Source organism: Artibeus jamaicensis, unplaced genomic scaffold (assembly GCF_021234435.1).
Source record: "Artibeus jamaicensis isolate MK-2021 breed Jamaican fruit bat unplaced genomic scaffold, CSHL_Jam_final scaffold_847, whole genome shotgun sequence".
NCBI lineage: Eukaryota > Metazoa > Chordata > Mammalia > Chiroptera > Phyllostomidae > Artibeus > Artibeus jamaicensis.
The window spans coordinates 2446954-2471853 of record NW_026522057.1 but is presented as its reverse complement, the minus strand read 5'-3'; the positions used below and the strand labels follow the sequence as shown (position 1 = coordinate 2471853).

Here is a 24900-nt window from a genome sequence, read left to right as displayed (position 1 = left end):
TGGTGGAAGGACTGCCGCTACGAGCGGTGGCCAGTCAGGATTATTGTAGCGAGCGGCCTCGTACTCTAACTCTGCCTGTTCAGAGGGGTTCAACTGGTCGCCGGGGTCCTGGGAATTGGGGGTGGAGCAGAGGAATAGAACTCCTGAAGGGGGAGGGTACAGAGAAGGGACTTGAGGGTCTGCATCTATTCGGATGGAAACAGAAGGACAGTTTGAAGGTGCTCGTGAGGGAGGTCGCAAAAGCAAGTCAGCACGATCGGGAAGGCCGTGGACTGAGGGGGCTTTGGAGGGGGCCGGGGATTGATTGTGGAGAATTTCTTGCCCTTGCAAAGGCGCTGTATGTCAGGGGAATTATTGTGGTTTTTAAGGATGTCTGTTATGAGGTTATAATAGTCAAAGGCAGTTATAGGGATAGTCTCGGGGCCAAAAACCTTATAATAGTCATTTAGACAGTTGCCTACACGGCGCCAGACGCGGGAGTCAATGCTACCCTCCTGAGGAAACCATGGGCAGATTTTAAAAACGAAAGTGAAAAAGGAATTCAAATCTTTTTTACGAACTCTTATCTTGCGCACCTTGAGAGACTCTTTTAATTGAGCGACGAACGAATCATGTTGTGAGCATGCCTGTCCCATGGCTGGGTCTTACCTTTTGAAATGCCGCTGTCGGGGGAACGGGGGTCGTCAGGGAATGCCGGCGCGCGGTTGAGTAGTCGCGGTGAGCCGGGCGAAATGCTGCGATCGGAGGGGACAGCGGTCCGCACAGGCGATCAGCGGGGCCCCACGTTGGGCGCCAGTTGCCTCGGCCCGCGAGGCAGTCAACGGGGTCCGCCGATGTACCTGTAACGGATGAAGGGGGATGGGACAGGAGGCGCGAAGAATGGCAGCAAGACAAAGGATTCTGATCAAGCTGCAAACTTTATTTCAAAATGGAGGGAGTTATATAGAGGAGGGCAGTGGAGGAAGTGCAGTGGATGGGTGGCTTCAGAGCGTGCTCTAGCCTGCAATTGGCCGGGGGTGCATGGCGGGCGCGTGATCAAGGCACTGATTGGTGTGCCACCCGCGTGTCCAGGAGGGGGAGTTCTATGGCTCCTAACCGCAGCATCCTGTTATTCAGGTCGGATTGTATCAGCCTGTTTCAGGCTTATCCCAGCCCCCAACAGCAGGGAAACTTGTCTTTGGAAACACAGTGGTGGTAAGAATGGAGGGTAGTGACAGTGGGGAGGGGATATGATCTGACACTTATTTGGGAGGTTGGAATTACAGGAATTTAGTCATTGTTTGAAGTCAGGAATGAGGGTGAGGTGGAACACGGCATGACTGCTGAGTCCTGACTTGGACGCCGAGTGACTGGTGACGCTGTTTTGTGACACATAGATGAGCAGATTGGAAGGTGCCATGTCGTAAACTTAAAGGTAATTCCAGGTTGTTCTTCCTTTGGAAATTCTATAAATATTTATTTTAAGGTAGAGTATGTCAATAAGATGATTGCTTTGTCTTTTAAGACCTAAATTGGCTTTGTTTTGTGGTTTTGTGTTTTTTTTTTCAGGTCATGTAGGAAATCGTAAATCATGTGAAGATGGGACTCTTGGTGTTTGTGCGCAATCTGCTGCTAGCCCTCTGCCTTTTTCTTGTGCTGGGATTTTTGTATTACTCTGCGTGGAAGCTGCGCTTGCTCCAGTGGGAGGACTCCAGTAAGTACGGTCCCTCTAGCCCGCCCTCGGGAGCACGTCGCAGATGAACTGCTGGGTTTTCACGTGGCTGCAATGCGCTCATGTTCTGCAGAGATGGACAGGGAGGCTAAACTGACCATTTCTGCAGTTTAGGCTTAGAAATTGACGACCGCATTGTTGCTGTGGGTTACGAACTGAAAACAGAAGCAACTGCGTGCCATGCGAATCCCTTTGTGAACCCAGCGAAATGTGCTGCTCTTCAATAAACACTCAAATAGTGTTAGGACTTCTAGTCCGTAAATGTTGCTCTTTTTATTTACTGTAGCATGTTGCTGCTCCCATTTGCCATTTATTGTTTTAGGGCTTGGTAGTGAAGTTGGGGTTTTTTTACCCTTAAAACTTCAGTTTTATCTTTTTTTGACTTTTCAGTTTCATATTGTCTCTTTTATTTTTCCTAAAGAAATTCTGTCCACTTAATCATTTTACCCTTTGCTGGTACTGAACTTGTACCTGAATGAAGAACGCCTCCCCTCTCCCAGTAGCTCCTTTCTTCCGTTTGTGCCTGAGGCCTTACGTGTTACCCAGTGTGTTCGAAACAGCAGCCTGAACACCTTGGACTTGGTTTCAGTTCATCCAGCGTTGCCTGTGTGTGGTTTTAGGCCGGCAGTCGAGGGCTCCCGCTGAGCGACAGCAGCTCTGCACGTTCTGTTTTTGGCAGTAGCTTGAAGTGTCACATAGTGACCAGAAGTAGTTTGTTTTTCTTGTTGGTTCTGTGGCCTGAAGGCTCTCTGAGCTTGTTGTAAGAAACATAGGGTAGTTTGATTCCTAGCGAACGTTTCTTCTCTAAAGTAGTTTTATTTTCACAAGCAACTACCCAAGACTAGTGTGGAATTCACTTGAGAGTAGAATTAGTCTCTCCACATGAGGTTGAAATGGGTTGGAAGAGCAGCTGGCATTTGGCCTCATACTGAAGCCTTAACATGGGAACTATTGCCATGAAGTAGTCCATTTATTTCTCACCTGGCCCAAACCACTGAAGCAGTTTGAAGCCAATTTTAACAATATAGTGTTATATCTTTAATGTATTGTTTTATATGGAATGTTTAAGTGCCTCTTCACTGCTTAGCTTATAATTATCCCTAATTACTTTGTGTTTCCAGAGTTTATTTAAATGTCAGTGTTTCAACTTATTTTTAAAATCAAGGAGGTGACCCAAAATACAGTGTTTATGTTAGTGCGGCGCAAAATTCTGCAGTCAGAGGCACTGTCTGTGTCCATAGTGTGTACACTTATCTGTATCCACAGAATAGGTGGAAACACATGCAGGGGGTGGGCGTCTCCCATTCTGATTGGAGCCGCTGACCTGCGGAAGGCGTCCTGAAGCGTCAGATGTTTTCCTGGGGAAGTCAGAAAAGACATTAACTTCAGTTGCAAGACCCGTTGTGTGTCAGGGTTTAGGATAAGCAATTTACACATTTAATTTTATTTAATTTGCTTCTTACAAAGGAACATTCTTGAGAGGAAGTTAACAGTATTCATAGTTTCTATATGTAACATGCACAGTGTCCATTGTTCAGTAAGTTATTAGACTTACAAGCCAACAGGAAAACGTGATCCATTTTCAAGGGTAAAAACAAGATACGATTCATCAAATGAGATGGCCCAGATATTAGACTTAATGAAGTAGCTATTATGAATAGTGTAAAAATAAAAGGAAAATAGGATGAACGATAAGTAGCCCCAGCAGAGAAATAGAAATGATAAAAAGAAACCAAGTGCAAAATCTTGAACTGAAAAGTATAGGAAGTAGTAAACAATGGGCAAATGTAAAACACTCTTTTTTTCCTTTCTTCTCTTAATTTGCTTAAACAACAGCTAATTATTGCCCTGCCCAGTGTGGCTGAGGTGGTCGGAGTGTCATAGTAGACAAAAGGTCACAGGTGTTCAGTTCTGGGTCAGAGTGCACACCTATGTTGCAGGTTCGATCCCCGGTCAGGGTACATATGGGAGGCAAGCAGCCGATGTTTCTACCTCATATCAGTGTTTCTCTAAAAGCAATGAAAGAAAATGTCCTTGGGTGAGGATTTAAAAAAAAAGGCAACTAATTGCTTACACCAAAAAGGATGACCTTGTAAAGTGGGGTTCAGAACATGTACGAAGTCTGTCCAGGGGTATCCAGCCACCCAATATGAAAAATATAGATATTTATTGAAAAAGATACAAGAAACATTGTACACAGGACAATGATGCCTCAGTCCCCTTCAAAGTAGGCACCTTGGGACCTCACATACTTCTCCCAGTAGCCATCAGTTGCCCCATTGTATTTTCCTGAATTTCATTGATGGTCTGAAATCTGTTCCCTTTCAAAGGTGATTTTAGTTTTGGGAAAAGTCCGAAGTCGCAGGGTGCTGAATCTGGACTGTAGGGGGGCTGAGTCACCTGGGTGATGTGATGTTTCACAAAAACCTCTGCACGAGAAGTGCTGCATGAGCAAGTGCGTTGTTGAGATGAAGCTGCCAGTCACCAGCGGCCCATAGCTATGGCCTCCTGAATTATCTGAACAGTCTGTAGAGGAATGTTTAAGCTTAATGCAAAATTTGATGCAGATTTGTTGCTCTACTCGCTCAGTCATTTTGAAAGCGACGGCCCCACGGTACACATGCTCACTCAATGGAGTCTCTAGCCTCCACTGACTAGTACAGTGAAGTTGTCATTGTTCACGGATGCACATTTCAGTCCTCTCTCCTTGACTGCCAGGTTACATTGGTCTCATCACACAAACCATTCTTGTTATATTAACAGTGGCTGGACTTTTTCCAGACAGAGCTTGTGTAATAAAGATAATATGATGTGACTAAGGACTTCAAGGTTGATTCACCATTTAAAATTAATCAACATAGACTTCTGGCCAAGATGGAGGTATAGGTAGATAAAAAGAAGGACAACAACAAATTAAAAAACAAAAAATAACCGGGACTGCCAGAAAATCAAACTGTATGGAAGTCTAACAACCAAGGAGTTAAAGAAAAAACATTCATCCAGACCAGTAGGAGGGGTGGAGACAGGAAGCTGGGACAGAGAGGACGTGCGACAAGGTGGCAGGTGGAGGACTGGGTGGGCGAGGTGGCAGCTGGCAGACCAGGTGGTCCCACGTTTGCGTTCAGATAAACCAGGAGGAAGAACATTCCACACAACCCAGGGTTCCAGCGTGAGAAACGAAAGCCTTAAAACCTCTGCCTATAAGAACCTGGGTGAGTTGTGTCAGCGGGAGAAACTTCCAGTCTCACAGAAGAGTCTGTTGGAGGGGCCCACAAGATCCTTGAATGTACACAAGCCCACCCACCTGGGAATCAGCACCTGAAAGAGCACAATCTGCTTGTGGGTAGATGGGTAAAGTGACTTAAAAAGGGGCGAGAGCCAAGCAAGCAGCACTGTTCCCTCTCTGACCCCTCCCCCACATACAGCACCACAGCACAGCAAAGTGGGGTGCCACGCCCTGGCAAATACTCAAGGCTCCACCCCTTACAATGCAACAGGTGTGCGAGACAAAGAAATATGGCCCAAATGAAAGAACAGATCAAAACTCCAAAAAAAGAACTAAGTTATAAGGAGATGGCTAACCTATCAGATGCAGAGTTCAAAACACTGCTGATCAGAATTCTCACAGAAATGATGGAGTGCGGACACAAAACAGAGGAAGAAGTGAAGGCTATGCCCAGTGAAATAAAGAAAAATATACAGGGAGCCAACAGTGATGGGAAGGAAACCAGGGCTCAAATCAATGATTTGGAGCACAAGGAAGAAATAAACATTCAACTGGAACAGAATGAAGAAACAAGAGTTCAGGAAAAGGAGAAGCTTAGGACCCTCTGGGACAACTTTAAATGTTCCAATGCCTGAATGAGAGGGGTGCTTGACAGAGAAGAGGAAGAGCAAGAAGTTGAAAACTTACTTGAAAAAAATAATGAAGGAAAACTTCCCCAATCTGGCAAAGGAAAGAGACATGCAAGCCCAGGAAACACAGATAATCCCAAAGAACTTGGATCCAAAGAGAAATACACCAAGACACATTTTAATTACATTACCCAAGATTAAAGATAAGGAGAGAATCTTAAAAGCAGCAAGAGAAAAGGAGATAGTTACCTACAAAGGAGTTCCCATCAGACTGTCAGCTGATTTCCCAAAAGAGACCTTATAGGCAAGAAGGGGCTAGAAAGAAGTATTCCAAGTCATGAAAGGCAAGGACCTACATCCAAGATTGGATGATTTGGATTCATCCAAACCAGTTATCTGAAACCTGGCACCCCAGGGCCAGGTTTCAGACAATTAGAGGCCACCCCTATAGCTAGAGCCTGCCCAAATTATCCAAACCTCAACCTGCTCAGTTGCTTGCCCCACCTCATTCATTTTTTCCCATATCCAGCAAAGCTTTCCAGCAAAGCTTTCATCTATCCAGCAAAGCTTTCATTTAGAATGGAAGGGCAGATGAGTGCTTCCTGGATAAGGTCAAGTTAAAGGAGTTCATCATTACCAAGCCCTTATTATATGAAATGTTAAAGGGACTTACCTAAGAAAAAGAAGATCAAAAAAGGGGAGGGATTTGGAGGAACAAGCATGAAGGACACAGGGATGAGGACTGGGGGGGAGGAAATGGAAGGGAGGTGGGGGGCAAGGGGCGGGGGGGGGGGCGCTGGGATGGGAGAAATAGACAAAAAACTGTACTTGAAAAATAACTAAATAAAATTTTAAAAAAAGAAAAAGAAGATCAAAACTAGGAACAATAAAATTACAACAAACTCACTGAAACAAAAACAAAACCTAAAACAAAAACAAACACAAACTAAGCAAACAACTAGAACAGGAAGAGAATCACAGAAATGGAGATCACATGGCGGGTTATCAGTGGGGAGGAGGAGGGAGAATGGTGGAAAAGGTACAGGGAATAAGCATAATTGGTAGGTACAAAATAGACAGAAGGAGGTTAAGAATAGTATAGGAAATGGAGAAGCCAAAGAACTTATATGTATGACCCATGGACATGAACTAAGGGGGGGATGCTGGGGGGAGGGGGAGTGCAGAGCGGAGGGCAATAAAAGGGAGAAAAAAATGCGACAACTGTAATAGTGTAATCAATAAAATGTACTTAAATTTATTGAGACTTGTTTGGTGGTCTAATATGCAGTCTATCCTCAAAAGTTTCCTTGTGCACTTGACAAGAAGGTATATTCTACTGCTTTTGGGTAAAATGTTCTAAAAACATCTGTTAAATCCATTTAGTCTAAAGTGTCATTTAAAGCTGCTCTTTCCTTGATACTCTGTCTGGATGATGTATCCATTGATGTCAGTGAGGTGTTCAGGTCTCCTGCTGTATTACTGTTACCATTATGTTGCTGTCAGTGTCTTCCTTTATGCCTGTCAGTGTTCGCCTTGTCTATTGAACTGTTCTTACATTGGGTGCGTAGTTGAAACAAATGTTTCACAACATATTGAATTAGAAGCTGGTGAAAATCTAGATTTTTTTTTAAATTTATTTATTTGTCTGTTTATTTTTTAGAGAGAGGAGAAGGGAAGGAGAAAGAGAGGGAGGGAAACATCAGTGTGTGGCTGTCTCTGCAATGCCCCCTACTGGGGACCTGCCCACAACCCAGGCATGTGTCCAGACTGGGAATCGAACCTCGACCTTTTGGTTGCCAGCCTGTGCTCAATCCACTGAGCCACACCAGCCAGGGCTATTTTATTTATTTTTAAAAATTTTTAAATTCTCACTGAAGACAGATTTTCATTACTTTTTACAGAGAGAGAAAAGGAGAGAGAGAAAGGCATCAATTGGAAGGGGGAATCAAACTCACAACCCAGGCATGTGCCCTGACTGGGAATTGAACCCACAACCCTTTGGTTTTGGGACAGTGCTCCATCAACTGAGCCACATGCCAGGGCCTGATTTTTTTATTTAATTGTAAATTAAAGAGATTAGCATAAATGTAAAACTATTCTTTTTCTACTAAGTTTTTTGTTTTAGAAAATATTTTTTGTTAAAATGATACTGTTCGTGGTATTTATTGGATTTACTATTAATTTTAAATGAATTCATACTTTTAAAATTTCTTAGTTTTAATTTTCTATGTAATAAATAGTACAATTATTAACCCACATACACAAACACTCTTTGGAGTCCTCAGTAAGTTTTGAGAGTGTAAAAGGGCTTGCTACCAAAAGTTTAAGAACCACTGTTTATTTTCAAGTCTTCAAAAAAGTGGAGTTTAGGGATTGGTGGACTTTCAGAAGTAAGAGTGTCTAGGAATTGGTTTACCTTTGTTTTATTTTATTCATTTTTATCCTCACCCAAGGACATGCTTATTCATTTTAGAGAGGGGGGAAGGTGGGAGAGAGAGAGGGAAACATTGATCAGTTGCCTCTCATATGCTTCCCATCTAGAGACTGAATCTACATCCTAGGCATGTGCCCTGACCAGGAATTGGACCCACAACCATTTGATTTATGGAACTTTGTTTCAAACACTGATCCACACTGGCCAGGCAGAATCATTCGACCTTTAGTTGTGGATTCCCAGTCATGTGGATAAGACTTGTTGAACTGCATGGGTTTCAGAAGCATGGTAACTGAAGTAAAGCTGTTACAATCGTGGTTGTTTGGCTTTCAGAAACTTGTATAATGATGTGAAGCTGACATTGATTTATGTGAATGAGTTTAAACCTAATTCTGGTGTTTACGTATTGCTAAAGAAAAAGAACAATTAATACTCTTAGATGTTTAGGAACCTTTTATTCTCAGTGGAAAAGATGGGAAAGATTAGAAAGCATAACTCTTATAACTCAACTATAAAAAGATAATCCAGTTTTTAAAAAGGGGCAGATGACCTGGGAAGCCATTTCTCGAGTGAAGATACACCGATGGCCAGTGAACATATGAAAAGATGTCTGACATCACCAGTCACTAGGGAAATAGAAACCAGAATCCCAGTGAGATGCCACTTAACACCTCCACACTCACTAGGACAGTTACAATCAAAATGACAGATAGTAACCAGTGTTGGTGAGGATGGAGAGAAACTGGAACCCTCCTACACCGATCAGAGGAAAGTAAGTGGTAAGGCCACTTTGGAAAACAATCTGCCAGTTCCTTAAAAAGTTAAACATAGAGGTACCATTTGAGCCAGCAGTTCTACTACTAGTATAAACATAAGAGAAATGAAAACACGTCCACATTAAACTTGTATGTGAACTTTCTTAGCAGCGTTACTCGTAATAGCCAAAAAGTGGAAACAGCCCAAATATCTCTCAGCTGATGAATGGATAAATAAAAGTGATATGTCTGTACAATGGGATATTATTCAGCAATAAGAAATAATGGGATACTGCTACATCCTACAACATGAATGAACCTTTAAAACATTTATGCTAAGTGAAAGAAGCTAGCCACGAAGGACCATATATATTGTATGAAACGTTCAAAATAGGCAAATTGTAGAGACAAAGTAGATTAGTGGTTGTTTAGGAGTGCTGGGATAGGAGAAGACAACTAAAGGGTGTAGGATGGTTCTTCCTAAACCATTATCTGCCAAGGCCACGCCAGGGCGGGCCGTGGGAGGGACGCCCCTCCTGGGAGCCGTGAGGCTCCAGCAGCTCATTTCCTCCTGGTGCAGGTTTGAGACCCACAAGATTCTTTTAAGATTTCTTTTAAAATTTAATAGTCACAGGCCATTGCAGGTTGGGCTTGGAATTTCTTTGGCTGTATAGTCCCATTAAAAACCCAAGGGGCCCACTGTAAAAAGATTTTTTTTTAGATAATTGTGAAATATGAATGTAGACTGAATATTTGATATTAAGAAATTATTAACTTTGTTAGAGGTGATAATGACATTGTAGTCATGTAAGGAAATGTCCCTGTGTTTTATAATTATGTCCAGAGGAACTATTTAGGGATGAAACAGCATGATGTCAGGGACTTGTTTTAAAACAGTACAGCCAAGTGACGGAGGAGAAAGAGAGGGGCAGGGGAGGGGAGGGCAGAGAATGAAGGAACAAAACCAGGAAGCTAGTAACAAAATGAAGTTCATTGCACTCTTCTCTTTACTTTCGTGTAGTTAGAAAACTTTAATTTAAAAAAAATCAAACCAAAATTTTTCCTAGGTAACTAACCACGGCTGCCAAAAATCTTATTTAGACTCTTTAACGTTTTACTTTTTGATCCTTGCTCTATCCTTTCCTCTAGCTCTTGAATTAATTCGTGGCTACTTTGTGAGACCTTTTGAAATAGTAGGACAGGGCGGGAGAAGGTACTTTTACTCTGATCTTCTCCTGTGGGTTCACTCCAGTTGTCAGGCAAATAAATGTTGGTTGAAAATGTGTTCAGCCACACATTGTTTTTTTTTTTTTTTCCTTTTTTTGTAGTTGAATTTCTTTCCTTTTTTTTTGTATTTTATTATTTTTTAAAATATATTTTACTAATTATGCCATTACAGTTGTCCCATTCCCCCACTTTAATTCCCCTCCACCCTGCACACCCCGTCCCACCCACATTCCCCCCCTTTAGTTTATGTCCATGTGTCATAAGTTCTTTAGCTTCTACATTTCCCACACTACACTTGCTCTCCCCCTATTTTCTCCCAGCCATCTATGCTGCTTATTGTTTGTACCATCTCCTCTCCCCCCTCCTCATCCCACTGCCCTGTTGCTAAGCCTCCATGTGATCTCCATTTCTGTGGTTCTGTTCCTGTTCTAGTTGTTTGCTTAGTTTGCTTTTGTTTTAGGTGTGGTTGTTAATAACTGTGAGTTTGCTGTCCTTTCACTGTTCAACTTTTTAATCTTCTTTTTCTTAGATAAGTCCCTTTAACATTTCATATAATAAGGGCTTGGGGATGATGAACTCCTTGAATTTGATCTTATCTGAGAAGCACTTTATCTGCCCTTCCATTCTAAATGAAAGCTTTGCTGGATAGAGCAATCTTGGATGTAGGTCTTTGGATTTCATGAGTTGGAATACTTCTTTCCAGCCCCTTCTTGCCTGTAAGGTCTCTTTTGAGAAATCCGCTGACAGTCTGATGGGAGCTCCTTTGTAGGTGACTGTCCCTTATCTCTTGCTGCTTCTAGGATTCTCTCCTTCATTTTAATTTTGGCTAAAGTAATTATGATGTGCCTTTGTGTGTTCCTCCTAGGGTCCAACTTCTTTGGGACTCTCTGAGCTTCCTGGATTTCCTGGAAGTCTATTGCCTTAGCCAGATTGGGGAAGTTCTCTTATTATTTGTTCAAATAACTTTTCCACTTGTTGCTCTTCTCCTTCTCCTTCTGGTACCCTTAGAATTGGGATGTTGGAACGTTTAGAGATGTCCTGGAGGTTCCTAAGCCTCTCCTCATTTTTTGAATTCTTGCTTCTTTCTTCCTTCTTTTCTGTTTGGTTGTTTCTTTCTTCCCTCTGGTCCACTCCACTGATCTGAGTCCCAGTTTTCTTTCTATCACTGTTGGTTCCCTGTACATTTTCCTTCATTTCACTTAGTGTAGCCTTCATTTGTTCCTCTAATTTGTGACTAAAATCAACCAGTTCTGTGAGTATCCTGATTACCAGTGTTTTGAACTGTGCATCTGATAGGTTGGCTGTCTCTTGGTCGCTTAAAAGTATTGGCTCTGGGACTTTGATTTGTTCTTCTGATTGAGCCATTTTTTGGTCAGGTCATACCTGTTATGTATGAGGGGTGGAGCCTTAGGGTTCACCAGGGCGGGGCAACCCAGTTGCTAGGTTGTGACTGTGTATGTGGGGGCGGAGTCAGAGAGGGAACAATGGCGCTTGTTCTGCTTTCTCTCCGATTTCATTCCCTTCTGCTGCTTCCCACAAGCCGGCACCATTTCAATTGTTGCTTTTAGACTTTATTTCCTGTCACTGGGGCCTTGGGTTGTGCAGTCTGTCCTGCTGCCCGTTTTTGCCTAGTTTATCTGCACGAGAATGTGTGACCGTGGTCAGCCCTGTACTGCCTGCGCTCCCAGGTCTGGCTGCCACTGCCTTTTCCACCCCTCTTTGCTGGCTGCCGACTCCACTCCTCTTACCGGTCTGGTTCAATGGTTGTTGGACTTCCGTACAGTTCAGTTTCCTGTCTGTTCTGGTTGTGTTTTGGTTTCTTAATCTTTGTTGTCCTTAATTTTGGTTGTGTGAGGAGGCACAGTGTTTCCACCTACACCTCCATCTTGTCGGCCACACTTTTATCTCTTGTGATGGTTGGTGCTTGAAGGTATCCATCCTCTAAAACTGTCAGTTTGGGGTGGGATGCTACCATTTATATAGAAAGGGGGAAAAGGTCTTGTACATGTGTGTTGATATTTATACGTACACAGGCATATATATTGCATACAGATTTGTATACATATACATGACATAACTCTGAAGCATAAAACCCAGAAGTAATAACGTTGGTCACCTTCAGGGAAGGAAACTGACAGCAGGCAGAGAGGATGCAGGATGAAAGAAGACTAAGGACCAATCCTTGGGGAACTACCGGCTAGGGTGAGCAGCGTGTAGTCACTTTTTATAAAGTCACTCCGAATGAACAATGCTTTTTTAAAGATTTTATTTGTTTATAGAGAGGGAGGAAGGGAGGAAGAGAAAGAGAGAAGCATCAGTGTGTGGTTGTGTCTCGTGCGCCCCCACTGGGGACCTGGCCCACAACCCAGGCAGATGCTCTGACTGGGAATCAAACCAGTGACCCCTTTGGTTCATAGGCTGGCACTCAACCACTGAGCCACACCAGCCAGGACTGTTGTTTTTTGTTTAATTTTGTATTTATTGATTTTAGAGAAAGAGAGGGGAAGCGAGAGAGAGAAAAACATTGATATGTTGTTCCATTCATTTATGCACTAATTGATTGACTCTTGCATGTGCCCCTGACCAGGGATCAGATCTGCAACCTTGACATACCAGCACAAATGCTCTAACCATTAAGCAACCTGGCCAGGGCTGAACAGTGGTTCTTAAACTTTAAAGAAAGCAGGAAAGAAGCCTGAGCAGCCAGAGAGAAAGGAGGAAAAGTCAAAGGAGGAAGAGTTTCAAAAAGAAAGGAATACAAGGGCATGCATGTACCCTTTGACCTAGCATTTCTGCTTCTAAGAATTCATCTGCAGGTATTTTTGCTGACTTGCAAAATGATCTGTGTACAGGATTATCCACTGTGGCATTTTTTGTTTGTTATTTGTTTTCATCATTGTTTAATAACAACATCTTGGAAGCAACTTACGTGTTCATTAGTAGGGGCCAAGTTCAGCTATCGAACTGCCAAACAGGGTGCTCTGCATCTGAAGAATGAGGGGAAATGAGGAATATATCCTATAATGCTGATAGGACAAGATTTCTAAAATGTATTGTTATGTGTGAAAAGGAAGGGTTAGGAGATTTGTTTGGAGCTTAGAATGTTTTAAACTTTTATCATTGTTTTGAATGCATATTACTGCTTATCATATTCCTTATTATTGCAAAATACAGATTTTTTTCCCTCTGATCTCTAGTATTTTGTTATTCTCATTATGAGCTTTCCTATTACAAGCAATAGTTGGCACTGAAGAATGGGAAATTCAGATTTGTAGGTTATTAAACCTCTGTTTTGAGCCAATCACAGTTGCCTCCTGCCGCCGTTAGGAGTTTGACTGCTGAGTGCCTTTATATGGTGTTTTAGCTTTTTAATGGAGCTTTGATATGTAGCAATTTTCTTGAGCCACAAGAGGGCAGAAGAACCTTTTGACTGCCACAGGACATGCTGTACTGGCTAGAATCTTCCTTCTGGTAAAATTGTGCATGGGATTACTCTTTAATCAACTCATTCTTTAGACTGCACCTAGCAGGTGGGGCCTGTATCCTTCGTCAGCGGAAGCAATAGAGGGGTGACAGGAGAGAACATAGATTTTGGAATCACATATACCACTTTTTGTTCTCACTTCCCACTTGTGAATTATGTGGTGAACTACTAATTATAGTACTTAAACTCTCTCAGCTTGAATATGCAAGACATATTAGAGAGTTGAGGCTTTGGAGTAAGCCCTACCTGGCTTTGATTCCTAGCTCTGTGACTGGGTAATTTATTTATTCTCTGTGAACCTGAGTTTTCTCACCTGCAGATTTAATGAGCTGATTAATTCATGTAAGCTGTTAGTGCTGTGTTGTGAACACTCAAAAAGTAACTGCTCTAAGTAAAATAATACCAGCACAGGCAGATAATAGATCCTCAGTAGTTTTTGTTACATGGCTTGGTGTTATGTACTTAATTTCTTTATTTGATTACAAGCGAGGTGGTAATATTTTCTTTTGGGCAGTCTCAAAGCTCTTTCTCTCAGAGGGTCTTCAAAATATTGTAGTCTTATTTTCTTACAAAGAATTTGTCTTTTAATAGTACAATACATTCTGGATTTCTCTGGAGACTCTCAATTTTAAAGCTTCCATCCCCTTGTGATTTTGTGTATTTTCGGTTTTTGTTGGAAAATATGGTATTTGTGCCATACACCAAGACAGAGTCGGGCACTGTGGTTCTGCATCAGGGTGCAGTGCCTGTCTCAGGCTGGGTTGTGGGGTAGTGACTGAGATAAAGATTGGTGTGTGGAAAGCTTATCAGGGAGCAGGCTGGGGACCAGCACCCCTGGGAGGAAATGAATGAAAGGGAGGAGAAGAAAGCATGATTGTACAGAGGGCAAGTTGAGCTGTGATTCAGTCCCGAGGAAGGTCTCAGCCAACCCCGCAGAGACTGAAGTCAGGGTGACCCTTCTTAGTTAAGCAGAGCGGGCTGTGCCTTTATAGTTCCTCCTTGACCAGCTAGTCATTCGATGCCACTGGTCATTAGAGGAGGCTGCGCAGGAAGGGCCTGACTCTGGGCAACATAGCTTTCTTTTTTTTTTTTTTTTTAAAGATTTTGTTTTTATTTATTTTTAGACAGAGGGGAAGGGAGGGAGAAAAAGAAACATCAATGTGTGGTTGCCTATTGTGTGTCCCCTACTGGGGACCTGGCCCACAACCCAGGCATGTGCCCTGACTGGGAATTGGACCAGTGACCCTTTCGTTCACAGGCTGGCACACAATCCACTGAGCCACACCAGCCAGAGCATACATAGCTCTCTTCAGCCAAGGCATTTCTTGAAGACGGCTGACCCTGTGACCCCCTGCAGCTGTGGTCTGAGGGGCACACTACAGCTTCCACCAGTGCCCAAGTCACCTGCAAGGGGAAACCATAATATGGTTAGTGTGATAGAACAAAAGATAGCTCTAGACAGAGTTGCTTCTTAGTAACACCGTAAGAACAATTGTTGTTTTTGACTTTCAGAATTCAGGATAATGTCATTTCGGTCATGGCAGACTCTTTACTATTACAGACTCACCCGAACTTTCAGTGGCCTAGCACAGTGAAGGGTTTCCTTCACACTCAGCTCAGGTCTGTGCAGGTTGGCAAAGGAGTTCTGTTCCACCTCATACTCTCGGGAACACAGAATCCTTTTGTCTGGTTACCCCACCAGCTCCCATGGCCTTAAACTCTTCTCTGGGTCCTCTGATCCAGCTCACAGAGAAGAAATGGGCAAGAACTCGAAGACTATGCAGAAGGTCTCCTTGGGCCAGGGCTGGAGGTGATACCGTGCAATCCACATTCCACCGACCAGACCCCAGTCATGTGGTCCTCCTGTTTGCTGGGGACCTACCAGAGAAATGGTGTGGTCAGGAGGAGAAGGAAGGACATACAACCCTCACTGCCACAGTTTTACATTGCTCATTATTGGTTCATTAAAGACACTGCAAAACTGTATGTTGTTAACTTTCCAGAGTTACATATTTAAATTGCCACCATCGTAATATTATGGTTTTCTTCACTTGGGGGTATTTTATTTTATTTTTTCCAGCTTCACTATGTATTTATTTTATCCTTTAACTAATCTATAGCATATTTTCAAATATTGCCCATTGTTAAGTATATTTTATTGATTATGCTATTACTGTTGTCCCATTTTTTTCTCCCCTTAATTCCCCTCCGCTTTGCACTGCCCTCCCCCCAGCATCCCCCCCCTTAGTTCATGTCCATGGGTCATACATGTAAGTTCTTTGGCTTCTCCATTTCCTATACTATTCTTAACCTCCTTCTGTCTATTTTGTACCTACCAGTTATGCTTATTCCTTGTACCTTTTCCACCATTCTCCCTCCTCCTCCCCACTGATAACCTGCCATGTGATCTCCATTTCTGTGATTCTCTTCCTGTTCTAGTTGTTTGCTTAGTTTGTGTTTGTTTTTGTTTTAGGTTCAGTGGTTGATAGTTGTGAGTTTGTTGTGGTTTTATTTTTCCTAGTTTTGATCTTCTTTTTCTTTTTTTCAAAATTTTATTTAATTACTTTTCAAGTACAGTTTTTTGTCTATTTCTTCCATCCTAGCCCCCCCCCCGCCCCTTGCCCCCCACCTCCCTCCCATTTCCTCCCCCCCAGTCTTCATCCCTGTGTCCTTCATACTTGTTCCTCCAAATCTCTCCCCTTTTTTGATCTTCTTTTTCTTAGGTAAGTCCCTTTAACATTTCATATAATAAGGGCTTGGTAATGATGAACTCCTTTAACTTGACCTTAGATCTGAGAAGTGCTTTATCTGCCCTTCCATTCTAAATGAAAGCTTTGCTGGATAGAGCAATCTTGGATGTAGGTCCTTGCCTTTCATGACTTGGAATACTTCTTTCTAGCCCCTTCTTGCCTATAAGGTCTCTTTTGGGAAATCAGCTGACAGTCTGATGGGAACTCCTTTGTAGGTGACTGTCTCCTTTTCTCTTGCTGCTTTTAAGATTCTCTCCTTATCTTTAATCTTGGGTAATGTAATTAAAATGTGTCTTGGTGTATTTCTCTTTGGATCCAAGTTCTTTGGGATTATCTGTGTTTCCTGGGCTTGCATGTCTCTTTCCTTTGCCAGATTGGGGAAGTTTTCCTTCATTATTTTTTCAAGTAAGTTTTCAACTTCTTGCTCTTCCTCTTCTCTGTCAAGCACCCCTCTCATTCAGGCATTGGAACATTTAAAGTTGTCCCAGAGGGTCCTAAGCTTCTCCTTTTCCTGAACTCTTGTTTCTTCATTCTGTTCCAGTTGAATGTTTATTTCTTCCTTGTGCTCCAAATCATTGATTTGAGCCCCGGTTTCCTTCCCATCACTGTTGGCTCCCTGTATATTTTTCTTTATTTCACTGGGCATAGCCTTCACTTCTTCCTCTGTTTTGTGTCCGCACTCCATCATTTCTGTGAGAATTCTGATCACCAGTGTTTTGAACTCTGCATCTGATAGGTTGGCCATCTCCTCGTCGCTTAGTTCTTGTTCTGGAGTTTTGATCTGTTCTTTCATTTGGGCCGTATTTCTTTGTCTCGCACACCTGTTGCATTGTAAGGGGTGGAGCCTTGAGTATTTTCCAGGGCGTGGCACCCCACTTTGCTGTGTTGTGGTGCTGTATGTGGGGGAGGGGTCAGAGAGGGAACAGTGCTGCTTGCTTGGCTCTCGCCCCTTTTTAAGTCACTTTACCTGTCTACCCACAAGCAGATTGGGCCCTTCTGGTGCTGATTCTTGGGTGAGTGGGGTTGTGTATGTTCTAGCCCCCCGTGGGTCTCTCCAATGAACTCTGTAAAGGGCTGAGGAAAGCAAACTTACCAGAAAGAAGGGCTAGAACAGAGTAATAAAGAAGTGAAAATTTAAGGATTCTTTGCTTAAGGGAAGGCAAAAATAGGCAAAATAATTTCAGGTGTGTGCAGGGAGGGGCATATTTATTTTTAGTGGTACAGAAGAAAAGTTGTGATCCTGTTTGTCTAGCTATGAAAACAAGTTCTTCTGTCTGTTATGCAGGAATGTCTTCCTCATGGTAACGTGGAGGTGGTCATCAGATACTGGCTTACAAAGAAATACTCATGTAAATAGCAGTGATAGCTCCTGTCAGGGATTCATGTAAATACCACCCAAGCAGCCCTTGAATTGGCAGGAGAGACGCCAAGGTGGAAATATCAATGACTTCCTGTCAGTCAACAAGTATTACTGCTGAGTGACAGTGGGTTACACACTCAGCTTTGTTCCAGGCAGTTTGGGGCACACAGGGAGGGGGGACGGAGCCTCAGGAGTTTGCACACGGCACGCTGAGGCACACAGAAAGGAGCCAGGGGTAAGACAGGGCCAGGCGAAGGGTTTCATAGATCAGAAGGAAGAAATGAAATCCAGGAAGACCTTGAGAAAGAGATGGGTTCTGAAGGGGCGGGGGGTGTTTCATTGGAGTTCACTGTTCATTGAAGTTCACAAAGTTCAGTGGAGAGACCCACGGGGGCTGGAGCACACCACCACCCACAGGTGGGGGTGGGACATTTGGGGACATGGGAGAGAACTCTCAAGAAGTAGAACATCAGCACTATTGCTGAAGCAAGCGAGATTGCGGAGGGGGTAGTGAGACAAAGGTTAGAGAGGGAGGGCAGAGGCAGGTACGAAGGGCCTAATGTCAGGCGTGCGAGTTCGGGTTTGGTGCAGCAGGTCCACTAGTGGTTGGTACGGTGAGTAGGGAAGCCCGTGGAGACGTGGTGTCCAGGCTTCTGTGTAGAAGAGAATGAACAGAACACAGAGTGTCTTCTGGAATTTCTCTTCAGGTACCTAGAATTTAATTTCCTCAGTAATTAAAGTACTTTATTTCCTCGGTAAGGTTCACTTCACAGCCACTTAGTTATTAAGACAGTTACTGCCCTGGCTCGTCTGGCTCAGCTGGTTGGAGCATCATCTCGTGGACTGAAGGGACGTGGGTTTCATTTTGGGTCGGGGCACTTGCCTAGGTTGCAGCTTCAGTCCCCAATTGGGGCACGTACAAGAGGCAGCCAGTGAGTGCTTTCCTCTCTCATATCGATCTTTCTCTCCCTCTTTTTTCCTCTCTCTCTAGTAACGGTGGGCATGTCCTCAGGTGAGGATAAAGATAAATAAATAAAATTTTCTAAAAGATAGTTACTGTTCTAGTCTCTAAATATCAAAATTAGATAACCCTCGGCCTCTGCTTCTGAGGAAGTCGCAGTCTGGTTTGGTAAGGCGTGTTTGTGGAGTAGGTGCCCTGGGTGTCCGCGCGTGTGAGGCAGGGGGACGCGGAGCTGTGCCCACAGTGTTGCCCACACGCTCCTGTGGGAACACAGGCCTCTGGCAGCCTTCCTTAACTGATACTTAAAAGTAAAGTAAACACCATAATTAAAAGCTAATTAAGGGAATTTCTCTCCCCTCACTCCCCTCACTTGATCATTGCCGTATACAAGGAGTGGCTCATTTGACCTAGAAGTGCAGTGTTAGGGGACAGGGGCAGGAAAGGCTTTGTAGAGGAAGGGACTCTCAAGCCAGGACTTGAAAGATGAGTGAATAAGGCTGAAAGTGTAGTTTAGGCAGGGAGAGCACCGTGAGTAAAGGTGTAGGGACCTGGAAAAGGGCCAGGAACGTCTGTTACGAGATGCTGAGTTTGGACTTTGTGCGAGAGGGAAGCTGCTGGTGAAAGGATTTTGAGCAGGAAAGAAGTGTGGTCAGATTTGCATCTTAGGGAGATAACTCTGGCAGCAGAGAGGAGTCTAGATGAGACAGAAAGATGGGAGGTGGTGATACGAGCTGCCTCAGTACTTCACCAACTGGGGAAATGCCGGGGTGGAGAGAATGTCTGGGGAGGCTGCACTGTGGAGAGGGCATCTGAGCTGAACAGAGAAGTTTAAGGAGGAGCAGTGAGAACAGTAGGGGCCTTTGTGGCAAGGGGAAGATTATAGGCAAAGGCACAAAGTATGAAAGCGTGTGGCACGTTTGGAAAACTATGGGAAGTCTAGTATAGCTGGCACGTGGGGTATAAAACGGGGGGATAACATTCACTGGGTGGATAAATAATGGCACAAGTCACATTAATGAATTTCGACTTTATCCCTGGCTGGTGTGGCTCAGTGGATTGAGTGCTGGCTTATGAAGCAAGGGGTCACCAGTTCCATTCCCAGTCAGGGCACATGTTTCTCTCCCTCTCTTTCTCCCTCCCTTCCCCTCTAAAAATAAATAAAATCTTTTTTTAAAAAAAGAATTTCGAGTGTATCAGGAGAATGAAGTGGAAGCCTCAGCCCATTTATAAAGTAAGTCTCAACAAGTATCCAAGGATATACACATCTAGCATACAAAATAAATTCTCTGACCACAGTGAAGTTAAGCTATAAATCAGTAACAGAAAGATAACTAGAAAACCCCTGTATACTTAGAAATTAAGAAATAAGCTTGTAAATAATCATTAAGTCAAAGAAAAAAATTGTGATGGAAATGGGAAAACATTCTGAATAAATGGCACTGAAAATACTGCGTGTCATTAACTTGCATAATTGCTACTAAAGCCCACACGTGGGGGGGTTTATAGGCCTAAACAACAACAACAGCACAGACCCGAAGGTTGGAAACCCATGATCTAAACGTCTGTTTTAAGAAGTTAGAAAATGTTCAGTAAATTAAACCCAAAAAAGAAAGACATAAAATAATAAAGAGTAGAGTTTGATGGGAAAAAAAGAAACCATATACAGGATTTTAAAGGCAACAGTTTGTTTTTTAAGAGACTAATGGAATTTGCAAACTCTTGGCATGACCGGCCAGGGAGGAGGCAGGGGTTGGGGGGATGGGAGCACTGGCTCCAGAAGGGCAGTGTGGGAATAAAGGGGACAGCACCGGAACAGTTACTGATGTAGGGAAAATAATAACAGGATGTTGTGGGCAATTTTATGTGAAAAGTTTTGAGAAGTTTGTGAAAATGGGTCACTTTTAGAATAATATAACTGACCAAAACTGACTCAAGAAGTAATGGAAAACTTTAAAATCCTATACCAATGAAATCGGTAATCAGAAATCTTTGAACAAAGAAAATTTCAAGCTCAGATGAATTTACTGGAGATTTCTTCAAAAGATTCAAAAGAGAACAGAGATTCCCAGAGAACAGAAGAAGAGGGGTACCTCTTACTCACTTTTTGAGACTAGCACATCCTTGATGCCAAAACTCAACAAAGGCAACTCAAGGAAGGAAAAATACAGGCCAAGCTACTTAAAAATATGGGTATAAAAATCCTAAACAAAATTTTAGCAAATCCTACAATATACAGGGTTGGGCAGAAAGTAGGTTTACATTGTTAATATATGAAACACAGAGTTTATTCTTTTAAAAAAAAAGATTTTATTTATTTAGAGAGAGGGGAAGGTAGGGAGAAAGAGAGGGAGAGAAACGTCAATGTGAGAGAGAAACACAGATAGGTTGCCTCGCACACACCCCACCCAGGGACCAGACCCTCAACCCAGGCATGTGCCCTGACCTGGAATCGAACTGGTGAGCTTTTGCTTTGTGGGACAACGTCCAACCAACTGAGGCATACTGGCTAGCGCACAGAGTTTATTCTTGTGTTATTGTTTATCAGTAATTGTATTATTTTTCCATACAAGTAACTGTAAACCTACTTTTGCCACACCCTTTATAAAAAAATACATCACGATGTAAATGGGCTTATCCTAAGAATGAACATCACTGAGTTAACATTACAGAAATTGATCGACGTGATCATTCACATTACTACGTAGGTTTTAACCGATTAAAAAGAAAAAGCATATCATTTCAGTAGACACAGAAAAAAACATTTATAAAAATTCAACATTCACACATGCTAGGACTGCTTAGCAAATGAGAACTAGTAGAGAACTTTAATCTGAAGAGTTTTAACACATAAAACATCTTGTTTAATAGTGAAATCTTCAAAGTTTACCTTTCAAAATCAGAATCAAGACGAGGACCATACACGACCTCTCTCTGTTGAGCAGGAGGCCTGTCCTGATGCCCTGGGATGAGTGAAACAATGAAGAGAGTGGAACCTGAGGAAGCAGTGGGGCGGAGGCGGCAGTGTGGTTTGGAGGGGCATGTAGGAAGCCGTGCTGTGACTTGGGTTCTTTTCTTTCATTCATGAACTATATGATCTTGTATTGCAAAGGAAAGGGACCTAAAGTTGATTCAGTTCCTTCTCTGTGAAAACTCTAGTCTAGATGCTTCCATATATTTTAACTTATTTAATTCAAATATTCTTTTTACTGCCTTGAAAACTCATGCATTGAAGATTAGGGAAACTACAGGACAAAAAGGAAATACCAGTACATTTGCATAAATTTATTCCCATTGTTAAATAGTAGTTCAAGCTCTATTTAGGCAATATGAATATACTTAATGTATCTTTTTCTTCATTTAACTCTGTATAGCAGGTCTTTGAGGTATAATGAAGTCTGGCAAGTGGTCTTCTAATTTTATAGGTGAAGAAGCAAATATAAGATTATACTGATGAGCTCAGGGTCAGTATGGAACCAAGACTTCCGTCTTTCATTCCAGGGAGCGCATAAACTATAGTAATTTGAAAGCACATAATCAGAAGATTTTTTAAATGGAAATATTTGGGGTCAACAGAATATTCTGTAGTTAGAGTGTGTGTAAAACATTAAGAGATAGGAGAAGGAGGGAAGGGAAGGAGGGAGAGGGAGGTAGGAGACCTCCTTTGCCCCTGTGTATCAGGCCTCCAGCCCTCAGGTGTATGCAAAGATTAACATAACAGATTTTAAAAGTATTGACACAAGGGGGAAGGTGCAACCTCATTCGGGTTTTCTGAGGTAGAACTGGTGTTAAAAAACATAATGAAAGGGAATATGCTGTTCAGAGACCACATTTATTGGAGAAAAAGAAACTGTCCTGGAAGTGAGAACAGGAAAGTTACTTGGGAAGTGACTGACTGAGTGTTAATACTAAAAACAAAGCATCTGACAAAATCTTGTCTTGCCTTTCTCATGGCTTAGAAGGGAGAAGAAATTATTCAACTTAGCAAACACTTCTGAATGCCAGATACTTTGAAGCTCTTGAGCTGTGCTCTGTAGCAGGAAGTGTCCAGTGCTGCTTCTCACGGCATGCAAAGCCCTTCCTGTTTGGATCTCTGTCTTTGCAGCCCCACCTGTCGCAACAGCAGTGCTCTCCCAGCACTTGGTGCTTCACAGCCTTGGATCCGCCTTCATCAGATCTTCACCCTGCCGGTTATTTCCAGGCCTCAAGTCCAATGGAATTCTTTTGCTCCTTATCAGTTACCTCTCTAATCAGTCATGCTTCTCTTTCTGATATTTCCATCTTCCACTTTTCCCTGACTCTTTCCCTTTGGGCAAAAAAACATGCACATTCATTTATATACAGGTAAAACTTGTGCACATGTAGGGTCCAGTAGAAGTAACACCATTGAGTGTGGGTACGTGATTGTCTTACACGAGATGGACGGCAATCTGAACGTTTCACCTAAAATGTCATGTGGTGTGCTTGAGTGTGATACTGTTAATGTTACAGAATTACATGCTTATGATTTTGTAATAAAAGATTTTTACGGATGAAAAAAGGGGCGCTATTTGCAATGGGCCCTGTATTTTATACCCAAAACGAAGGCTTGAATATGTCTGCAATAAATAGACTGACTGGTTTAGAACACCTAAATTAGAGACTCTTCTTCGTGTGTTACAAGAGAGATTCTCAGAAATAATTTATTTTTAATAAGGAAGACTATTGGGTGACATCTTCTTGGACATGACTTTTTGACTCAGTGACCTAACAGTTAGACCAGAATTCAGAAATTATTATAGTTTTTGATAAAACTTTGTGTGCCTGAGCCATTATAAAGGCTCGTTTTATTTATGTATTTATTTATTTATTTATTTATTTATTTATTTATTTATTTAAAGAGCAAAGGGAAGGTTTTTTTTAATACTAACTTTTTTTTTTTTAAAGATTTTATTTATTTATCTTCAGAGGGGAAGGGAAGGAGAGAGGGAGAGAATATCAATGTGAGGTTGCCTGTAGTGCATCTCCTGCTGGGAACTGGCCTGCAACCCAGGCATGTGCCCCAACTGGGAATCAAACTGCTATCCTCTGGTTCGTAGGCCTGCGCTCAATCTACTGAGCTACACCAGCCAGGGCTGATTTTTAGAATAAACATGTACAGTTCAGAGGCAGTCTTAGGTACTGTTCATTTTATTTTCTTCCAAACTTTTTCCTATGTCTAGTTTTTTTCTTTGTTGTATATAATTAATCACATTGGTGTATAGGTGTCATATATTTTTACAAGTTTGTAATTCTGTAACTTCTTTTTTTTATTTAATTGTTGTTCAAGTTTTCTGTCTTTTACTCCTGTCGCAGCCCATCCCTCCTGATTGAGTAACTTCTATGTTGCAGGATTTACAGTCTGAAATTATAAGACACAAGGCCTTACGTAATTAAATTAGTTATGCATGTTAAACATGAATGCATGCTCATTTAAATAACCTCAACACCACACTCTCCCTCCTGGGAGGTCACCCGAGCCTCTCTCTCTCCCCCCTTTACCCCTACAGGCAGGCATCTCCTAAACTCTAAGGGACCCCAGGATGTTTGAAATCGGGGAGCAGTGGACAGCAGCTGTGCATTCTGGGCAGACCCCCTGGGCCTGTCTCCAGGGCTTTCTCTGACTTCTTAGTGAGTCCAAGCAGCCCGGCCCAGGCTCATTTCCCCACCTGGTCCCTCTCCTGTGCTCGTCCCTCTTCTATGCCAAGCCCTTCCTTATTTCACTGTCCTCGCTTTAATAAATACCCTCTAACATTAAAAAATATAAATAACTTCAACACACATACAGAATAAAAAATAAAAGGCATGCATCCCATTCTTAGAGGTTCGGTGTGTATCACTGTAGGCCATCTTTCATGGCCATGTATTTTGCGTGTGTGTGGGTATCATTTCACCATCCAGGCTGTGGCAGGTGTCGTTGTGGTGGACACTTGTTTTACAGAAGATGATCTGTGTCAGAGATGTGTGCTCTGGATGTGGGACGTCATTTCTCTCTCCCCCACGAACATGGAAGTTAAAAAAATAAACACGGTGGGACAGTTAGAAGGTAGCGCACTTGGAGCCGGTGCTTTCATCCCGTGTGTGTGCGTGCTGCTTCCAGCGCCACGCACGTCTCCTGCTGCCCGGAGCTCTGGTGACAGAGCCGCCATCCTTTCTGAACTGAGAGCCTTTTTCTGCATGTTTTTTTTAAGATTCTTATTTTCATTTAGCACACGGTCAATGCATTGAAAAGATGGGAATATGTTTTTTTCTCTTTTGGTTAATACTGCCTTTGTTTTTGAATCTTTAAAAAAATCACTGTAATGTTGAATTTGTTAATTAGGTTCTGAATGCTCTCGTAAGGAAGAA

At 42.6% G+C, this 24900-nt stretch overlaps 1 protein-coding gene across 6 annotated transcripts in view; it reads left to right on the top strand.

Annotated features, from left to right (window-relative positions):
• ST3GAL3 (ST3 beta-galactoside alpha-2,3-sialyltransferase 3) overlaps positions 1-24900 on the top strand; it is a 193999-nt gene that overhangs the window by 23290 nt on the left and 145809 nt on the right. For all 6 annotated transcript variants that reach the window (XM_037149565.2, XM_037149562.2, XM_037149563.2 and 3 more), the window contains exon 2: positions 1549-1693. In XM_037149565.2, coding sequence (XP_037005460.1) covers positions 1579-1693 — 115 coding nt within the window. In that variant the 5' untranslated portion in view covers positions 1549-1578. The remainder of the gene's footprint in view (positions 1-1548; positions 1694-24900) is intronic.